This window comes from Rattus rattus, chromosome 15 (genome assembly GCF_011064425.1).
Source record: "Rattus rattus isolate New Zealand chromosome 15, Rrattus_CSIRO_v1, whole genome shotgun sequence".
In the NCBI taxonomy this organism is placed as follows: domain Eukaryota; kingdom Metazoa; phylum Chordata; class Mammalia; order Rodentia; family Muridae; genus Rattus; species Rattus rattus.
Genome location: NC_046168.1, coordinates 65,899,442 through 65,917,895, shown reverse-complemented (window position 1 = coordinate 65,917,895; position 18,454 = coordinate 65,899,442). Strand labels below are relative to the sequence as shown.

The 18,454-nt window shown below is 45.3% G+C and overlaps 1 protein-coding gene across 1 annotated transcript in view; it reads right to left on the bottom strand.

Moving 5' to 3' along the window:
- The window catches only part of Alpk2 (alpha kinase 2), a 99,716-nt gene extending 88,378 nt beyond the window's left edge, over nt 1-11,338 (bottom strand). Inside the window, exons 1-2 of the mRNA XM_032885508.1 lie at nt 11,161-11,338; nt 10,239-10,281 (exon numbers count right to left, since the gene is read on the bottom strand). Coding sequence (XP_032741399.1) covers nt 10,239-10,281; nt 11,161-11,338 — 221 coding nt within the window. The remainder of the gene's footprint in view (nt 1-10,238; nt 10,282-11,160) is intronic.
- Between the last annotated feature and the right edge of the window lie 7,116 nt (nt 11,339-18,454).

The window sequence follows — 18,454 nt, the reverse complement described above, 5'->3', positions numbered from 1 at the left end:
TCTGGATCAAACTGGGCTTGCACTCCCCGTTCCAAGAGGGACAGCCCTCCTGTGGCTCTTTTCTGAATTGACTGGAGCCACACGGACCGACAGAGCCTGCATCTGACAATGTCTCACTGACTCATCCCCTGCCTGGATCCTTCCGAAGGCCACGCAGTCCCAATAATAGCTTGGTACGGTTGTATAAGGTAAGTTCCTGCTGAGTCCATTTGGCTGTATTGTAATGTAGCTGGTTTTGCACAGGGTAACATCCAGTCTAGAAGTCATAGATTCAGAAAGTGAGAGCTGGGGGTGTCTAGCCTGGACTTGGAAGAAATGCTTAGATTTTCCACCAACTGTTTCCTATGTAATATACGTATAATTATCTAACTCCAGAGGGCCGAGTTAGACCATTTTATATATATAGTTCAGATACTGTAGTTTGGATCCTTCTTCACCCTCTCTGAGGGAAGCTCTTCGCCTTCTCACCCAAGTCTTGCTTACCTAGTCAGAAAGAACTTCAAGGATGCCTTGTTTGGGTGGCCAGCTTCTAGATGGCTTGATATTAGCCATGACCTACACTCTGCCCTGGGTAACAGCTTGGGAAAGAGAGCTTAAGGCAGCAGCCTGTCTCACACACTTATTCGGCTCTGGATGAAGCAGAAACTCTTTGCCAGAGTCTTCTTCAAGAATGTCAAATGTCAAGGCCAAGTTGCCTTTAGCTCCCCAGTGTATAGAACATCCTGACAACTTGCCATGCACGGTGGCCCACACTTGTGACTCTAGCAGTGGGAAGGTTAAGACAGCGAGTGGCAGAAAGTTGAAGGGCACACTGGGCTATAAAGTAAGAGCCCATTTCAAACAAAATAAAACAAAGAGGGAGGGGGAAGGATCCTGAGAACTCTATTTAAAAATTCTTAAATCCAGGGCCTAAGAGACAGCTCAATGGCTAATCATACAGTCAGTCTGCTCTCCCAGAGGACCCAAGTTCAATCCCCAGCACCCACCTAGTGGCTCACAGCCATCTGAAATTCCAGTCCCAGGGGATCTGAGGCCCTCTTCTTTTTTGTCTCTGCAGACACCAGACACATACAAGGTACCCAATCACATATGGAAACAAAGCATCAATACACTTAAGGCAAATAAGTAAAATTACTTTTTAAAACATTGAATTTCATAAATCACCATTTCTAGATGGTGGAATTAAAATATCTTCTCAAAGACAGGCATCATTCTGATGTGGGCTACCAAGCCCCACCCACCGTTCCCCTTCCTTGCCCTCGTCAGTTAGGCTCACATCTCTCCAGCTAAAACCAAACTTTCACCTGATAAAAAGTGGCCTTCGCAGCAGTTTTATACCCATCGTCTCCTTCACAAACCTTTGCAATTCATTCCTGGAGACCTGTCCTCGGTTAGCAGTTTACAGGAAGCATCAGAGAACATTGGGGATGACGGAAATCCCAGGTCATTCAAATGATCTGCTGGTGCCAGAGAAACCCTGAAGGTTCCATGACCAGTGTGGAGGGGAAGTGAAAAGAAATCCAGGCCAGGAGGCACACAGAGCCACAGGAGAACAAAGATGAGTCTCGAGACCCAATGAGAACCAGGTATGGTGTCACACATGTGTAATCCTAGCATTCGGAAGGCTGTGGCAGGAAGATTGCAGATTGAAAACCACTCTGGGCTTCCTAGCAAGGTTTTGCCTAAAAATATATTAAGTATGTATAGAGGACAGAAAATAAATATAAAATTTTTAAATGGAGAAAGTAACTGAATTAAAAATAAGTTAATAACTAAATTAAATATATGAGGTTGTCATAATTTAGCTGGAAATTCTTTTACCGCACATGTTTTAATCGATAAAAAATGTCCACTCCTCCCTCCATACACTGAGTGAAGAGGAAAAGGAATTGGATTAACAGAACCATCTTCCCACTGGCTAATGAATGCTTTGCGTTTTGCTTTCTGGTTGATGGAAGCACTCCACAGAAAAAGGAGCAGAACGCTGGACAAAATACCAGTGTCTGTTGGATGCTTCTTTGTTAAAACCGTTTAGTGACACCCCACATGCAAAACTGGGGTGCAAATGAGTTAAGTAGTTCCTCCAAAACGATGAAGGGAAGAAACCATACAGCTGGGGATAAACCAGAGGAACCTTCAGACTCTGATGCCTACATCTGTGTATGCTTAGAGAAGACTGAGGAGAAACATTGTGTCAATGAAGCATTTCAATGCAAATCCTCACCCTAATCGTCATTTAGCAATCTCATAGGAACTATGTGTTGCCACCTGGCATTATGTTAAGAACTGAAATGAGCTGAGGAGATGTGAGAGATCCTGTCCATTCCTGGCCACCCCAGAGAGGCATTCCATGCAATGCTGTACTATGCAGTCTGGAATGGGAAAAAGGAAGCTCAAAGAAAAGGTGTCAGGGGGCTGGGGATTTAGCTCAGTGGTAGGCGCTTACCTAGGAAGCAAGGCCCTGGGTTCGTCCCAGCTCCGAAAAAAAAAGAACCAAAAAAAAAAAAAAAAAAAGGTGTCAGTTTTCCAGCTAAAATCATGTAAGGGATGTAGAAACTTCTAAAGATGCTGGCAGAGAGACCTGTGGGCCTCATAGTGGTTCCTACATAAATGCACCAAGAAGGAATTCTCTGAACAATTCATCGATTGAACTCCATCCCGTGGGCCCTTCCTTTTAGCTGAGGGAGGCAGTAGCAATCTTACGTCCTGTTGGAAAGTTGTTGTTGTTGTTGTTGTTGTTTTCTTTTTGGTTTTTTGAAACAGGGTTTCTCTGTGTGGCCCTGGATGTCCTGGAACTCACTCTGTAGACCAGGCTGGCCTCAAATTCACAGAGCTCTCCCTGCTTCTGCCTCCCAAGTGCTGGAATTAAAGGTGTGGGCTATGATTACTTGGTGTGACGCAGTCTTAACTTGAATTCTCTAGGCTCTTTTTAAATTAATCATTTCCTTATTAAAGAAAAGCGGTCCAAATTTCTGTAACTAGATGGGGCTTCTGAGTATGTACCCCCAGAGTTATACCACAGTAGAGATGGTGAGACCATTTTGGTATCAAGACTCCTTTATATCGTTCAAATCAACTGAGGATACCAGAGCACCTTTGTAAATGTGGCCTGGGTCTGTCAACATTACATCAAAATGAAAAGACGAAATTAAAATATTTGTTTATTTAATTTAAAATTAATCCATCATACCTTAGCATATATAGGATGTTTATTTTAAACACTAAGCATATTTTCCAAAACAAAGTGAAATTTTTTTTTCTTTTTCTTTTTTTCGGAGCTGGGGACCGAACCCAGGGCCTTGTGCTTGCTAGGCAAGCGCTCTACCACTGAGCTAAATCCCCAACCCCACAAAGTGAAATTTTATGAAGGACACTGTTTCATACTTTCCCAGGTGTCTTTAACATGAGGCTTAATGGGAGACAGCTGGGGATTTGGATCTGGGTCTGCAGGCAGTGTGATGCAATACACTCTTTTAGTAGGTGAAGAGAATCTGTCCTCACACAGGCACGCATGAGAAGAATGCCAGAAGAAAGAGCGCTTAGGGGGCAAGAATATCTGAGGAAACTGGAATGCGCTAGTTCAGAGAGGTGCTGAATATTGAGTGGAAAGGGTTGGACTTTATAACCAGTCACTGACACTTTTAGCTTTCCTTGAAGAAGTAGGTTTACTTTGCCCATTTTCCCCCTAGGGAAATATCTGCTAAACATCATTTATCTATTTCTAGACATTCTCGAAATATCTATTTCTTTAAATGGGCATGCGCTTGTGTGTGTTGTACTGGCGTGTAGTGGTCAAGGGATAGCTTTGTCTTCCACACTGTTTGAAACAGGGTCTCCTGTTGATCATTGTGGCATCGGCTAGCTGGCCTGCTGGCTTTCAGAGATGCCGGTATCCACCACCCATTTTTCTGCAGGCCTGCTGAGGATGGCCGCTCTGTTCACCTTCGTGTAGATGCTGAGGAACTCGAGTCAGGTCTTCACACTTGCACACACGTTTTATCATGGACACACCCCAGTCCCTGACCTTTTTTTTTTAGTAAAAATCAAGCTCTATCAAAACAGGTGGCCAGTTTGGCTTGCAAGTTAGACTGTAATACCTATGCTTTTAGTCTGGCAGTGGGTTTGTGAGTAGGAATTCTGTCTGCTAGCATAGTTATTAAGGGGGCTCTTATGAGTTATTAAGATCTAATAGAACTGGTTGGGTTCTACGTGTTCACAAAAGTCAGCGTTAAATAATACTCTGCTGGCTTTAGACACAGCTATATGGTAGTAAAGAATTTTACAACCGCGAACACAGCTTGGGGTTGCTGCCTTCATTGGTCTCAGAGGCATCAATCAATTTATCAGTGTGCAGGTCAGCACGCTGAAGAGGACGAATAATGTGTATACACATGTTTAAATGTATATATTGTTTAATATACAATTTAACATATATTCATATATCCATATAGTCATAACATATATAACATAGATTCATATGTGTGTGTATTTATATGTATGTGTGTATGTATGTATAGTGTGTGTGTGTGTGTGTGTGTGTGTGTATCCTGAAACTCACTCCATAAACCAGGCTAGCCTCAAACTCACAGAGATCCACCTGCCTCTGCCTCTCTAGTGCTGGGATTAAAGACATGCATCACTGTTCCCAGCTTAATATTTATGTATTATAATAAATGGTTTTTACCTTAACCATTCCCAAGGGGGACTGAGTAAACAAGAGTTTCAGGGGACACACTGGGCAGTCAGTGACTTATGCTGTTCTCTAAGGAAAGCAATGCCACACTCCTCTCAGCAAACCTGGCTGTTGGGCCCTGGAAGACTCACCTGGTAGGATGGTGGTTTTGCTTGGCCTCACCATTTATGCACCTTCTTAGACAGAGGACGTCATATCTTTGGTTTCCCTGTTATAAGGGGAAAGCAAACTTATGCCTAGACTCTATGCCCAGAGATCCTGATTCCATGGTTCTCATGGTTGGGTCTGATAGAATTGGGGGCAGGAGAAGGCACTGAAGGAAGTCAGGACAGGACTCAGGCAGGGCAGGAACCTGGGGGCAGGAGCTGATGCAGAGGTCATGGAGGGGTGCTGCTTGCTGGCTTGCTTGTTCACTCTGCTTCCTTAAACCACCCAGGACCACGAGCCTAGGGATGGCCCCACCCACAATGGTCTGGACCCTCCCCCATCAATCATTGATTAAGAAAATGCCCTACAGACTCGCCTATAGCCCAATCTTTTTTTTTTTTTTTTTTTTTTTTTTTTTGAGCTGGGGATCGAACCCAGGGCCTTGCAGCTTCCCTAGGCAAGCGCTCTACCACTGAGCTAAATCCCAACCCCGCCTATAGCCCAATCTTATGGAGGCATTTTCTTTTCTTTTTTCTTTTCCTTTTCTCTATCTTTATTAAATTGGTTATTTCTTATTTACATTTCAATTGTTATTACCTTTCCCAGTTTCCAAGCAAACATTGGCGGTATTCCACTCCCCATCCTCTCCCCAACAATCATGTTCACTGGGGGTTCGGTCTTGGCAGGACCAAGGGCTTCCTCTTCCACTGGTGCTCTTACTGGGCTATTCATTGCTTTCTATGAGGTTGGAGCCCAGGGTCAGTCCATGTATAGTCTTTGGGTAGTGGCTTAGTCTGGAGGCATTTTCTTAATTGAGGTTCCCTCCTCTCCAGTGATGCTAGCTTGTGTTAAGTTGACTCAAAATTAGCTATCACATTGGGCTATACACACTTATAATTCTAACCCTTTGCGGGCAGAGGGAAGATCAAGATCATCTCAAATTCACAGTAAGTTTGAGGCCAGTCTGGGGCACACAGTCTGAAACACAGTGTCAGGGCAGAAGCTCTCATGCTGGTTGAAAACTGAGTTATTCCAGCCATAGCTATTGTCCTTCCTTAGCCTCTGTGCTGAGGCCATTTGCCGGATGCTGTCCTCCCAGCAACAGGAATTGTCTGCAAATCAAACTGTGTTTCCTGGTTAGAGGTAAAATTTAGACTCCCTCTAGGTCCAGAGTGTGAGCCGCCACCCTGGGCCATGACTACTCTATGCCACTGTGAGCCTTGCTTTGCAGTGGAAAAGAGAGAAAGCTGGGAAGGAAACATCTGCAGGTCTTCACCCTGCAGTCAGGCTGTGGATCGCCTGAGCCTGGCCTGGGCACGCCACCAGCAGAGAAGAGAGAAGACAGCTCAATAAATAACTGCATGATGACATCTGTGTCCTTGTCCTGTCACAGGACCAGGTTAAGGTCATCCTGTTTTCTTAGGCTACGAGTCTGTATTTTAATACCTGGCTCCCTGTGGCTATCAGTGATCTTCTTTGGGTTATTCAAAACAGGTAAAGGAAGAAGACAAAATCGGGAGCTTATTTCCTCCTCTTCTTCCTCTTCTTCCTCCTCCTCCTCCTCCTCCTGCTCCTACTCCTCCTGCAGCTACTGTTGCTCCTCCTCCTCTTCTTCCTCCTCCTCCTCCTACTCTTCCTCCTCCTGCTGCTGCTGCCCACTCCTCCTTCTCTTCCTCCTCTTCCTCTTCTTCCTCCTCCTGTTCCTCCTCCTCCTCCTGTTTCTCCTGTTCCTCCTCCTCCTCCTCTTGTTCCTCCCTCTGCTCCTGCTCCTCCTGCTCCTGTTCCTGCTCCTAGATAAAACCTGATAGGGAATGTCTATATACATGCTGACTGTGTTAGTTACTTCTGTTGCTGTGATGAAACACCATGACCAAAGCAACTGACAGAAGGAAACGTTTATTTGGGCTTACTGTTCTAGAGGGATAAAAGTCCATGATGGCCGAATGGAGACATGATGGTTGGAGTTAGAAGATGGGAGCTCACATCTTGAACTGAATACAGGAAGCAAAAGGCAAACCAGGAATGGTGTGTGGCTTTTAAACATTAAAGCCTGCCCACAGTGACATACTTCCTCTAGCAAAGCCACGCCTCCTAAGTCTACCCGAACAGTGCCACCAAGTGGGGAACAAGTATTCAAACATCTGAGCTTATGGGGGAACATTCTCATTCAAGCCACCACAGTGTGTGATCTACTAAGTGAGGGGGGGCGGGGAGATGTTTAACTCCTAGGCAATTTCTATAGGACCTACCTTCCCATCTACGAAGGAAACATGAAATATCTATACAAATAGCTACAATATAGGACAGGGCCTACTAAGGACCACTAAAAAGTCATGCCAAATACATGGATTCTGGATGCCAGGTACAAGAGGGGGGAGGGGAGGAGAGGGAAAAGGAGAGGGAGCAGGAGAAGTGGGGGGTGGGATTCCTGTGTAACTTAGCAACTGAAGCAGGCCCAAGAAATCAGGCATAGTCTGATTTTGTAGGGAAAGATGGGGACATTTGCCCGGGCCTGGGAGAGTAGAGTTATTGCTCCAGACAGAAGGAAAAACTTAAACAGAGGAAACATCCAAGTATTCACAGGAAATATTTGACTATGTTCTGGGGGGCAGGGCTAGGTAGGTGTCATGGTTTGAATATGCTTAGCCAAGGGAGTGGCACTATTTAGAGGTGTGGCCTTGTTGGAGTAGGTGTGTCACTGTAGGTGTGGACTTTAAGACCTTGTCCTAACTGCCTGAGAGCCAGTGTTCTGCTAGCAGCCTTCAGATAAAGATGTAGAACTCTCACCTCCTCCTGCACCATGCCTGCCTGGATGCTGCCATGCTCCTGCCTTGATGATACTGGACTGAGCCTCTGAACCTGTAAGCCAGCCCCAGTTAAATGTTATCCTTATAAGAGTTGTCTTGGTCATGGTGTCCAGTTCACAGAAGTAAAACCCTAGCTAAGACAGTAGGCATATAGGGAAATTCCACTATTTATTATTTAATTGAGACACTTTATTTTAATCAGTGTGTGTGTGTGTGTGTGTGTGTGTGTGTGTGCACATGAGGGGTGCATGCACATATGTGTGGAAGCCAGAAGTCAACCTTAGGTGTCAGTACTCGGGAAATGTCTACCTTGTTTTTTGAGACATGGTCTTTTACTGGCCCACTGGAGTTTACTGATTAGGGTAGGCTAACTGGGTATCGAGCTCTAGAGTCCTCTACCTCCACCTCACCAGCACTGGCATTGTAAACGAATGCCACTTTGTCCAACTTTTTTTTTAAACATGGGTTCTGAGGATCAAAAACTCAGTCTCTCATTTGAGATAGCTCTCAGGCCACATTAAAGTTTGAAAAGTGATCTTCTTAACAACCCCACCCCCAACCCAAAACAACAGAGATTGTTAACCATGCTGGAAAAACCTAAAGCTGACCCAGATGAATCAAGAGATATGGTCATCTGTCCAGAAATGACAGAGCCAAGTTGGGGAAATGTTTTCCATCCCACACTGAGGGGTTTAGAACTCAGTGAAAAGCAGATTAAAGATCCATTCAGGTCAGAACGGAAGACAATTCTGTAAGATAATTCTACTGCTGTATACTCCAGTGATTAGAGGTGGGAAGGGAAGGCTCTTGCTCTGTAATAAGACCTGTGGCCCTAACTGAACAGGAACATGCTACTCTCCCATATAACCACCACTACATTCCCAGTCCATGCCACGGGACTTGATAATGGAAATTTAAAAAAAAAAAAAATCAGCGTAAGATTTAGTTGCTCTCCTAGGGTAGCTGAGTTACCACTTCAGGAATGAAATAAGGTGACAGGACATGATTTACAACCTCAAGTGTCATCAAATTCCAGAAGGCATGCTGAGACTTCTGGTGGTTAGCAGGGGAGAGGTCAAGGTGGCCTGGATCTTCAGGGAGTGGGGCCAGCATGGGGAACTCAAACCCGGTGGGGAAGGATTAAACTTAGGTTGTGTGGGAAAGAAGGGAAGGTATTCTGGGCTGATGTACCAGAGCGGTAAGATGGTTCAGATCATGTGTGAAGGTTTGCAAAACAATGCACTAGGGTGGCAGTCCCAGAAGAAGGGCAGCTACATGAAGCATGACATGGGAGACACAGAGGAGACATCAGGAACTATGTAAGAGTAAACTGTAGGGTGGGCTTGCTTTTTCTCTTCGCAGAGTGCACCCGTGGCTAAGGGACAGGAGCATGTATGCCTGGGGTCATGGTCCCAAGTAGCCATGTGCTGGGTGACACGGATAAGCTTCTTAACAACTGTAGATATTAACTGACTCTGTAGGCCTGGGAGTGACCATGCTTAAAGGAAGAGCATGCTCATGGAGTCAGCAGCTGCAAGTGTGCACCTACGTGAACATGTGTGCACATGCGTGTGGAGCTCAGAGGTCAACCTACAGTTCATCATTCTTTAGGACTAATCCATCCTGGCTTTTACACGCTATCTCTCTCTCTCTCTCTCTCTCTCTCTCTCTCTCTCTCACACACACACACACACACACACACTCACACACACACATACACACACACTCAGACAGAGAGGGAGGCAAGAGAGAGAGAGAGAGAGAGAGAGAGAGAGAGAGAGAGAGAGAGAGAGAGAGAGAGAGATGGGGGGGCAGTTAAAGTGTAGCAAGTGGGCCTGACCAGTTGTATTTGACCAACAAAAACATATTGGTGAGTGAAAGGGAATGAGCATCAGTGTGGTTTGGCCTCCCAGGACTGTGAGTAGCCAAGAGTTGGCCAATTCTCAAGTTTACCCAGTCTCATAAATCCCCCGAGGTCCTATTAAAGTTGAGGCATCGATTGGATAGGTCCAGAGTTGGTGAGGGGTTTCTGTCATGGTAACTAGTCCCGAGGGATGCTTGATGCTCATGGTCTGAAATCAATCAGCAAAGTCAAGAGTCGCTCCCTGCTCTGTTGACACCATGAGCTCAAGAAAGGTGAAAGGCCCCTTGTTAAATTTTCAGAAGACCGCCAGCTGTCACTTGGCTTGCTGCTAAGTTGGACTGGATTCCCAGTCAGCGCCTGCAAGCCACCACCGTGTACAAAGAACTCCATGGCTGCCCAGGATCAGTGTTGCTTTTAAAAGCAAACAAATAAATATCGAAGCTAATTACTGGATCCAAGAGAGAAGAAAGGCGCAAAACCAGCAGAACCTAGAGCTCTCTCATCTCATGAACTGGCTCAATTCACACATGGGGCCCTAAATTCCAACACCCCAGCACCACTAATAATAATGATGACCTCCATGATGACAAACAAGGTAAGATTGTAGAAAACCGGCTCAGACCTGTTCTGAGCAGGGAGGAAATCAATTCTAACTTAATTGCTTGTCCTTGCCTGCTGTTCTGCTGGGGCCTTGGTGCCTACTTGTGACCAGTTATGGTTTCCTAACCAAGCATCTCGGGTGTCAACCTCGCTGTCATCTCTGGTATCCACTAGGCAAATGAGGGCAAAGCAGCAACTGTCAGGCAGAGAGACAAACAGTGGGGCGGGTGTGGCAGCTGGCAGGAGGCTAGGTGGGGATAACCGGCAACCCTAATTGGAGGAAGAACATCCACCTGTTGGGGCAGCCAGGGTATGCAGGATGACAAGGACAGGACAGCCACAGAATGCCCAGGGGCTTCTTACCCTGCTGCTCAGATGATGACAAGAGTGACCAAACCAGTGGTGCTCTGTAGCTATAGCAGGAGGCCTTTTAAAATGGCTCATCCTTCATAATGCCTTTAAATGGCATCTCTCCAAAATACTGATAGCCAATCACCAGAAGGAGCACCGTAACTCAAATTATCTTCCCAGTCTTGGGTAGCTACGTATGGAATAGCTCTTGCCCTCCCTTGGGCAAGCCTCTAAAGATCAGAGTAAAACACTGGATGCAACCATAACCAGTCTACAAAACTTTATTAATTGCCAGCTAAGAGACCCTGCAGCAGTTGGTGCTGGAACGGGCAGGACCAGTCTGATTTCCCACGACATTTCCATTCCACGTGAATTCCATCCCAGTAGGCAGAGTCACAATAAACAAAGTCGCAGAATAATTCAAATGTCCATGAGCAGGTGTAGAGAATGATACACAGTGGTACCCAAACTGAAGTGAGGAAACACAGGAGAAGGGATGAACATACACCAAACAGGGATGAGATGCTTGAGAAAAATTACAGGGGAGGTAGGGGATCAATTCATTTACCGAAAGTTCTACAAACTACAAATGCACCTGTGGGGACAGGAAGCCCATGGGTTACTTTTTAAGGATGGCCGGGAAGAGAGGGGCAGGACAGTAGGGTTGTAAAGAGGAAGAAAAAAATCTTCTGTGGTACCTGGAGCCTTGATCATGGTCATGGTTCCATTGGACTCATGCATGGTCAAGGTTCCATTGGACTCATGCATGGTCATGGTTCCATTGGACTCATGCATGGTCGTGGTTCCATTGGACTCATGCATGGTCATGGTTCCATTGGACTCATGCATGGTCATGGTTCCATTGGACTCATGCATGGTCGTGGTTCCATTGGACTCATGCATGTGCTAGTGTGTGTGTGTGTGTGTGTGTGTGTGTGTGTGTGTGTGTGTATCTTTAAATATACCTGATGTGTTAGATGTCAATGCATGCACACATATAGGTGCCATGTGTAATAGAGAAAACCATGGGTATATCTAGGCAACACATGCATATGGTGTCGTGTGCTATAAGAGAAGAAAAGTAGGTCATGAGGGGTAGATCATGCTGGAGGCAGGCAGTGCTGTTTTAAATGGTTGGTTAGAGGTGGGATATGTGATTGCGTAAATCTTTTAATGAAGCTGAAGCTGTATTGAGAGAGAACATTAAAGGGAAGAAAAACGGCATGGCCAAGGGTCAAGGCCATATGGTTGGGATTTTCTACGAGACCTCTTTTCATCCCTCAGCTCCGTAACAGCTCAGAACACGGTTAATGCTCTGAAGACTTGGACTGTCTTGTTGCTCCAACACCCACACTCCTTCCGAGCATGAGTCCTATCAAGTAGACCCCTACATTCCTGACCTGAGCCTGGTTTCCTAGCACCCACAGAAGGAGTCACTCTTTACCAGCTATACAGAACACCCCAAGATTCCTGTCAAGCATTCAGAAGCATATTTTGTCCCATCTTTTCTGAAATGCTCAGGCCAGGAAGCCAGGTTCCACATTCTCACAACCAAGAGTGACTGTGTGTGTGTCTTACAGCACTCAGGGGACCTCAGATAAAGAAATACCATTTACTCAGCATTCGCTAATGGCGACCACTGTTCAAAAAGCCTTTCCCATGTGCGTTACCTTGCTTTCTCTTTACTCAACCCTGCGAGGCAGTCACTATTATTATTTCCACCTTGCAGATGTGGAAACTGAGGCAGATAACGTTTATAAACGGCCTTTTCTAGTAAGAAGTGCAGCAAAGATTTTTGAACGCCAGCATCTGATACAGAGTGGCCTCCTAGGTTTCCAATAGGGCATCAGAGAATGCTTCAAATCTCTAATTCTGAAGCAAGGGGTCCCTGTCCACACTTTCTGGCCTGTTTCAGACTGTCCCTGAATATCACCAAGACAACTCTTATATTTGGCAGAATGATGCCTACTGAATTGTGTCTACCATGTCAAATTCATAGTCTGAAGCTTTAGACTTCAATATTGTAGCATTTGCAGATAGAAGTGATTGGTTTAGTTAAGTTCATGAGGCTGGGGCCCTTGCGACAGGATTAGTGCCCTTACATGAAGACACAGAAGAATTATGCTTTCTGTCTCTCGAAGTGAGAAGGTGGTTTTCTGCGATCCAGGAAGAAGACCCTCATTAGACCATTGCCGCATTGAGACCTTGACTACAGTGCACACTAATCTTGGGTTCCCAAACCTCCAGAGTATTAAGAAATGCACTTGTGTGTTTAAGCCATTCCATCTATGGCATTTTGTTGGGCATCTCAAGTTGATTAAGACAGGCAGAATCAGTCAGACCTTCCCATATTCATATCCCTCTCACAGGCTATCTCATCTCCAGGTTTCTGTGTGGCACGTTCCAAAGTGAGCTCCAAAAAGTTCCCAGAGCTCTGGCCTTCCTATTCAGCAGGAGTCCAGCTGAGCCTGACCTGATATCTCAAGGTAGGAGGTTTACAATTGACCCAATATCATAGAACTCAGAGACAACAGGGCCAGAACAAGGGAGAAGGCCAGGCAGGAAGCGAAGGTGATATGGCCTAAAGACAAACTGGATAGGGACAGGGGACCAACAGATAGCTCTACCACAAAGTGAGGGTTTATCACAAGCTGGGAAAGGTGAGGAGAAACTTCTAGACTCTGATGTACAACAGAGAAGGAGTACAGGCTTTGGTGAGATGCTCTTAGCTGTACGCATGTCAAGGAGAAACTATGGCTGGAGCTGGTCGTCACAAAGACATGTCCCCCAGCCTCCGTCCTGCCTCAGTCTCACAGTCCTATACACCCTCATAGCTTGTCCTGTCCCAGTCTCTATGGTCCTGCTAAATCATTGGCCCGATTTGGTTCCAGCTCTGCCTCAACCGTGCCATCCACTCTCACTAAGAGTCTTGGAGGGCGTTGGCCAAACTCTCTTCAGTGCTAGAATGCTGTGGTTTCTACATCGTTGAGCCTCCATCTTCAGTGACTCCAGACTGTGACTCTGATTACCATGGAGGACCAAGACTATGCTTCATACTCTTCCCAGCATGGGGCTTCCCATGGAAGGAAATGTTGATGGAGGGACCCTGTAAGAGTCAGCACATTTCCAGTATCAATTGATGAGTGAGCCTTTCCCTGACTGTTCCGAGGTCAGAAGAGAGGTTCTTGAGTCAATCTGTCACCTACCCACAAGACTCAACACGACCTGTTCCAAAGGGTTAGCATAATCATGAGGAGAGCTACCAAATGCCTGTCTCTGGGGAAAGATGAGTAAATGTTCTAAGGGCTGGCTTATGACCGTTCTCTGAGATCCTCACCTTCTGAAGTCACAACCGGGAAGCGATGACGGACAGGGAATTCTCGGAAGGAATCCATCACCCCAGAGACTAAACGGGAGGTTCTCGTCAGACCCTCAGAACCCATTCAAGTAGGCCTCTCGGCATGGCGAGAGTAAGTGGATATGAGTAGTGGATATGAGGCACACCTTCTGAATTCATTCAGGAAGAATGTCTGGGAAGCCCCATGCTGGGAAGAGAGGCCCTTTAGGTGCCGGAAAGTTCTCCCAGTCATCCTTAAGACTTGTTACACCTACTTAAGCACACAGAACGCCGAGTTCACAAAATGCTTTCCAGACTTGGGTGAAAGCCATCAGCACTTAGCCAAGACATAATGAGGTTTGGTCATCTTTATTTCTACCCGGTGAGGTCTTGACAAAGCACGTTGTTGGTATTTCACCTCCAACAAGAAAGAACCGAGAAGAAAAGTGCTGGCGCTCCAAGCTAGCTTTCTTTCTTATCCCTAAGATGTCAGTTTTAATCTGTCTCAAAAGCATTCTCTTGGTGTGGCAGTGCATGCCTTTAATCCCAGCACTCTGAAGGCAGAGACAGAGGCAAGAGGATCTCTGTATGTTCAAGGCCAGTCTGGTCTACATAGAGAGTTCTAGGACAGCAAGGGACTACACAGTGAGATGCTCTCTCCCAAAACCAACCAACCAACAAACAAAACAAAAGGATTTTGAGGTAGCTTGAGATAGTAATGTGATGAGTTGACCTCAGATTTTTCTCTTAATTTAGGAAATAAAACCCTGTGTTCTGTAAAGGGTTGACTTAAAATAACAATTCTAATGTAAGCAGGGTGTGTGTTTTGAGATATTCCCTTTGAAGTAAGGATGTCTTTAACTGAGTCTTGGATACCATCCAATTTCATTCATAGTTAGACGCTCAGGGCCTTGGGTTACCTGAGAGGGTTACCTTGGGTGATTGTGTATAGGAGAGGACTGATGTGCCTCTAAGGAACTGGACAAAGTCACAGGGACAGACAACAAGTTCTGATGCTGAAGTCTCACACCAGAGTAGCCTAAGGAATGTGGCCCATGTCCCAAGGTTCATGAAATTTAACTGCTAGGGCTGGAGAGATGCTCAGTTGTTAAAGGAGTTGCTGTGCAAACACGAGGACCAGAGTTCATATTCTCAGCACCCACATAAAAGTGGTTACCTATAACCATAGTGCTAGTGGCGTAGAAAGAGCAGACTTCCCAGGACCTTGCTGCCAGCCAATCTGGACCAATCAATGAGCTTCAGGTTCAGTGAGAACACCGTATAAAGGCTTGAGGTGAAGAAGTGGGGAAATCATTGGAGAATGATGCTAGACCCTGGGTCTGTCTCCACATGCATGTACATGTGCACAAACATGTGGAAATGTACAAACAGCTGTACATACCCATACCTAAACACACACACACACACACACACACACGCACACAGAGAGAGAGAGAGAGAGAGAGAGAGAGAATAATTGCTATAGCTGATAAATTACCAAAGTCTCAGATTCACCTTTAAAATAAACTTTCAAATATAGTTATGATATAAAATCATATAACAATAAAACCCAATGTCTGTAGTATAATAAATAATACAGCTTTTCTTCTAATAAATAGTCACTTATTTTTATGTCTGTTTCCTGCAACAGAATGTGACATCCTGAAAGACTCAGCACTCCTTTACCTGATCTCCTTGTTGAATAAATGAACGGATTAAGAATTGATAAAAATTATTCCACAGAAAAGGGTAGTCACAGGGAGTGCGGGGTTTGGTTGGCTTTGTTTTACGTGGGACAGGGACACGTGGAGATAGACATTTATAAAGATCCTCTAAACAGTCCATGCACGGAGAATGAAATAGAATATAACATTTGACTGTGGCAGAGCTAGAAAGATGGCACGGAGGTTAAGAGTATATACTGCTGGGTTGGGGATTTAGCTCAGTGGTAGAGCGGCTTGCCTAGGAAGGCATAAGGCCCTGGGTTCGGTCCCCAGCTCGAAAAAAAAAAAAAAAAAAAAAAAAAAAAAAAAAGAGTATATACTGCTTTTCCAGAGGACCACATTGGGTAGCTCAGAGCTGACTTTAACTCCAGATCCAGGGCACCCAATACCCTCTGTCTTCCATATGTACCTCACATGACATACATACATACACAAATTCTTTTCAAAAACATTCAGCCGTTCCTTTCCCAATCCGAGTAGGTACTCCTCGCTGACATATGATTTTATTACTTCATTCTTCAGAAGAGTAGTCTGTGTTCTCGTCTTCAATTTGAGTTGTCCCCATGCCTGTCTTTGGTCACAGTACTGTGGTGGTTTGAGTGTTTGAGTGAGCACTAGAGGCTCTATAGCTCTGGTCCCTGTCCTGAAAGTCAGTTTCTGTCTCCTACGAGGACAGGAGTCAGTATGTAGGAGACACCTAGCAATGTCAGCTCACAGACATGGGGGTAAAAGTATCTTGGACCTTTTAGGTCAACCAGAACTCACATTGGCTCAAACTTCACGATTGAGCATGAAGAATGCCCTTGAAGTGAGTTACAGGATTCCAGGTGCTTCCTCTCTCCCTTGTGCCCTTGGGCCTGAGGTGGATGTTTTTTGCTCCATGTGTTCCAGGAGCTCCATCATGATACACCGCCTCTCCACCAATCATGGGCCAGACCCTCCAAAGCTGTGAGCCAAAATGTTCTTGCCTTATACATTGATTGTCTATAGTGACAGAAAGGTGGCACAATGTCCAGTTTAGGACATGGTTGGAAACTATCCTTTGACGTTGACCTGCAGATGACTCCCAGGTGACCTGGACAAGCTCAGGGTATGTTCTGAGAGCCAGTTTTATGTTATAAGATGCAGCTGCCCTGTGTCTGGATGGACTAAGGACAGCATTCTTCTTGGTTGACTGTTCAGATGCCCCACATATCCGAGGACTGTTTCCTAAGACTGTAGTAACAAATCTCCACAAACCAATACAAGCAAGAGAAATTTACTCTTCCAAGCATCTGGAGGATTGAGATGTACATCTGGAAGTCCAAGGTGTAAGTGCCATTAAAGTCGAACTTCCCCTGAAGCTCTGGGAAGAATCGTCCTTTGCGGTTGCCTTGCTGGCCGTCTTGGGCAATCCTTAGCTTCTAGCTGCTTCACCCTCTTTCTCAGCACCCATCTCTGGCTGTTTTCCTAGCCATGTCCCTGATTTCCCTTTCTCTATGGACATTGGTCATCAGTTTGGGGCTTACTCTAATCCTATATAAGCTCAATTATGACTGCAAAGACATTATTTTCAAATGAGGTTCTAGTCCAAGGTTCAAAGTGTATATAGATATGGGTGGGGGATAATATTCATCTGCATATTCTGTGGGCACATTAGCTTGTGTCTATGTAAGCTTTTAGGCTTGCCTCAGCCTAGCCAATGCTGGAGCAAAGTTAATGAGTGTGCAAGAGGGGCCACTTCCATTCCATTCTCTCTCTCTCTCTCTCTCTCTCTCTCTCTCTCTCTCTCTCTCTCTCTAAACATGGCAGGATGTGACAAGGACCTTCAAAAAATGCCTCTTGTGAGCCTGGACCACATAGTGAGTTCCAAGGGCCACATAGTAAGACCCTGTCTAAAAAATTAAAAACAAAAAACAACTAAAACACTTCTTGTGGCAAAAATAAAAAAGATCTGTGATGGTTAGTTTTATGTTAAACTTAACATAAGCTAGGGTCATCAGCGTGGTGGAAGCGTCAACTGAGAAAATACCCCCATAAGGTATTTTCCCTCCTTCCTGTATGCAAGGCTGTATACAAGCTGGGAGTGCATTTTCTTAATTAGTAATCGATGTAGAGGGTCCAGCCTATCGTGGGTGGGGCCACCTTTGAACTAGTGATCCTGGGATCTAATAACAAAGCAGGCCGAGTAAGTCATGGGAGCAAGCCAGTAAGCAACTCCTCCATAGCCTCTGCATCAGCTCCTGCCTCGAGGTTCTTACCCTGTTTGAGTTCCTGTCCTGACTTCCTTCAGGGATGAGCAGTGATGTGCAAAAGTAAGCCAAATGAATCTTATATTGCCCAAGTTGCTTTTGGTCATGGTGGTTCATCGCTGCAATGAAAATCCTAACTAGAAGGGGATCTCTCTCTCTCTCTCTCTCTCTCTCTCTCTCTCTCTCTCTCTCTCTCTCTCTCTCTCTCTCTCTCTGGATGTTGGGCTTGGACATATTTTTATCTTTAAATAATACTCACAAAATGTCACATGGTTTCCAACATATTGGTGCTGTTTGCTTTCTCTATGAGGTAGAAAACATTCGCCCCTCCCAATTCCTATATCTTTAAGAAAAAAAAAAACAAACACTGCATTTTCAAGTTGTATGCAGGTGTTAATGTTATGACTGATGTTTCTCTCTCCGATGATTTTTTTGGCTCTCTGTCTCTCTTCCCTGGCAAGCACTCTTGACCTGTAGCTGGATAGGCACTGATATATCTCTCCCGGAATGAGACCTTGAGGTGAATTGGCGGTGTGGATAGAGGAGTCCCACCAGGTACTGAAAGGAGGGAAAAGCCAAATGCCAGCAAACCCAGCATCGGAGTGGTTGATCCTGGTATGGTTTCAGTCTGAAACATCACCACACAAAGACCCATGTGTTTAAACGTATGGTGAGGCTGTGTTAGAGGTTGTGGTGTTGG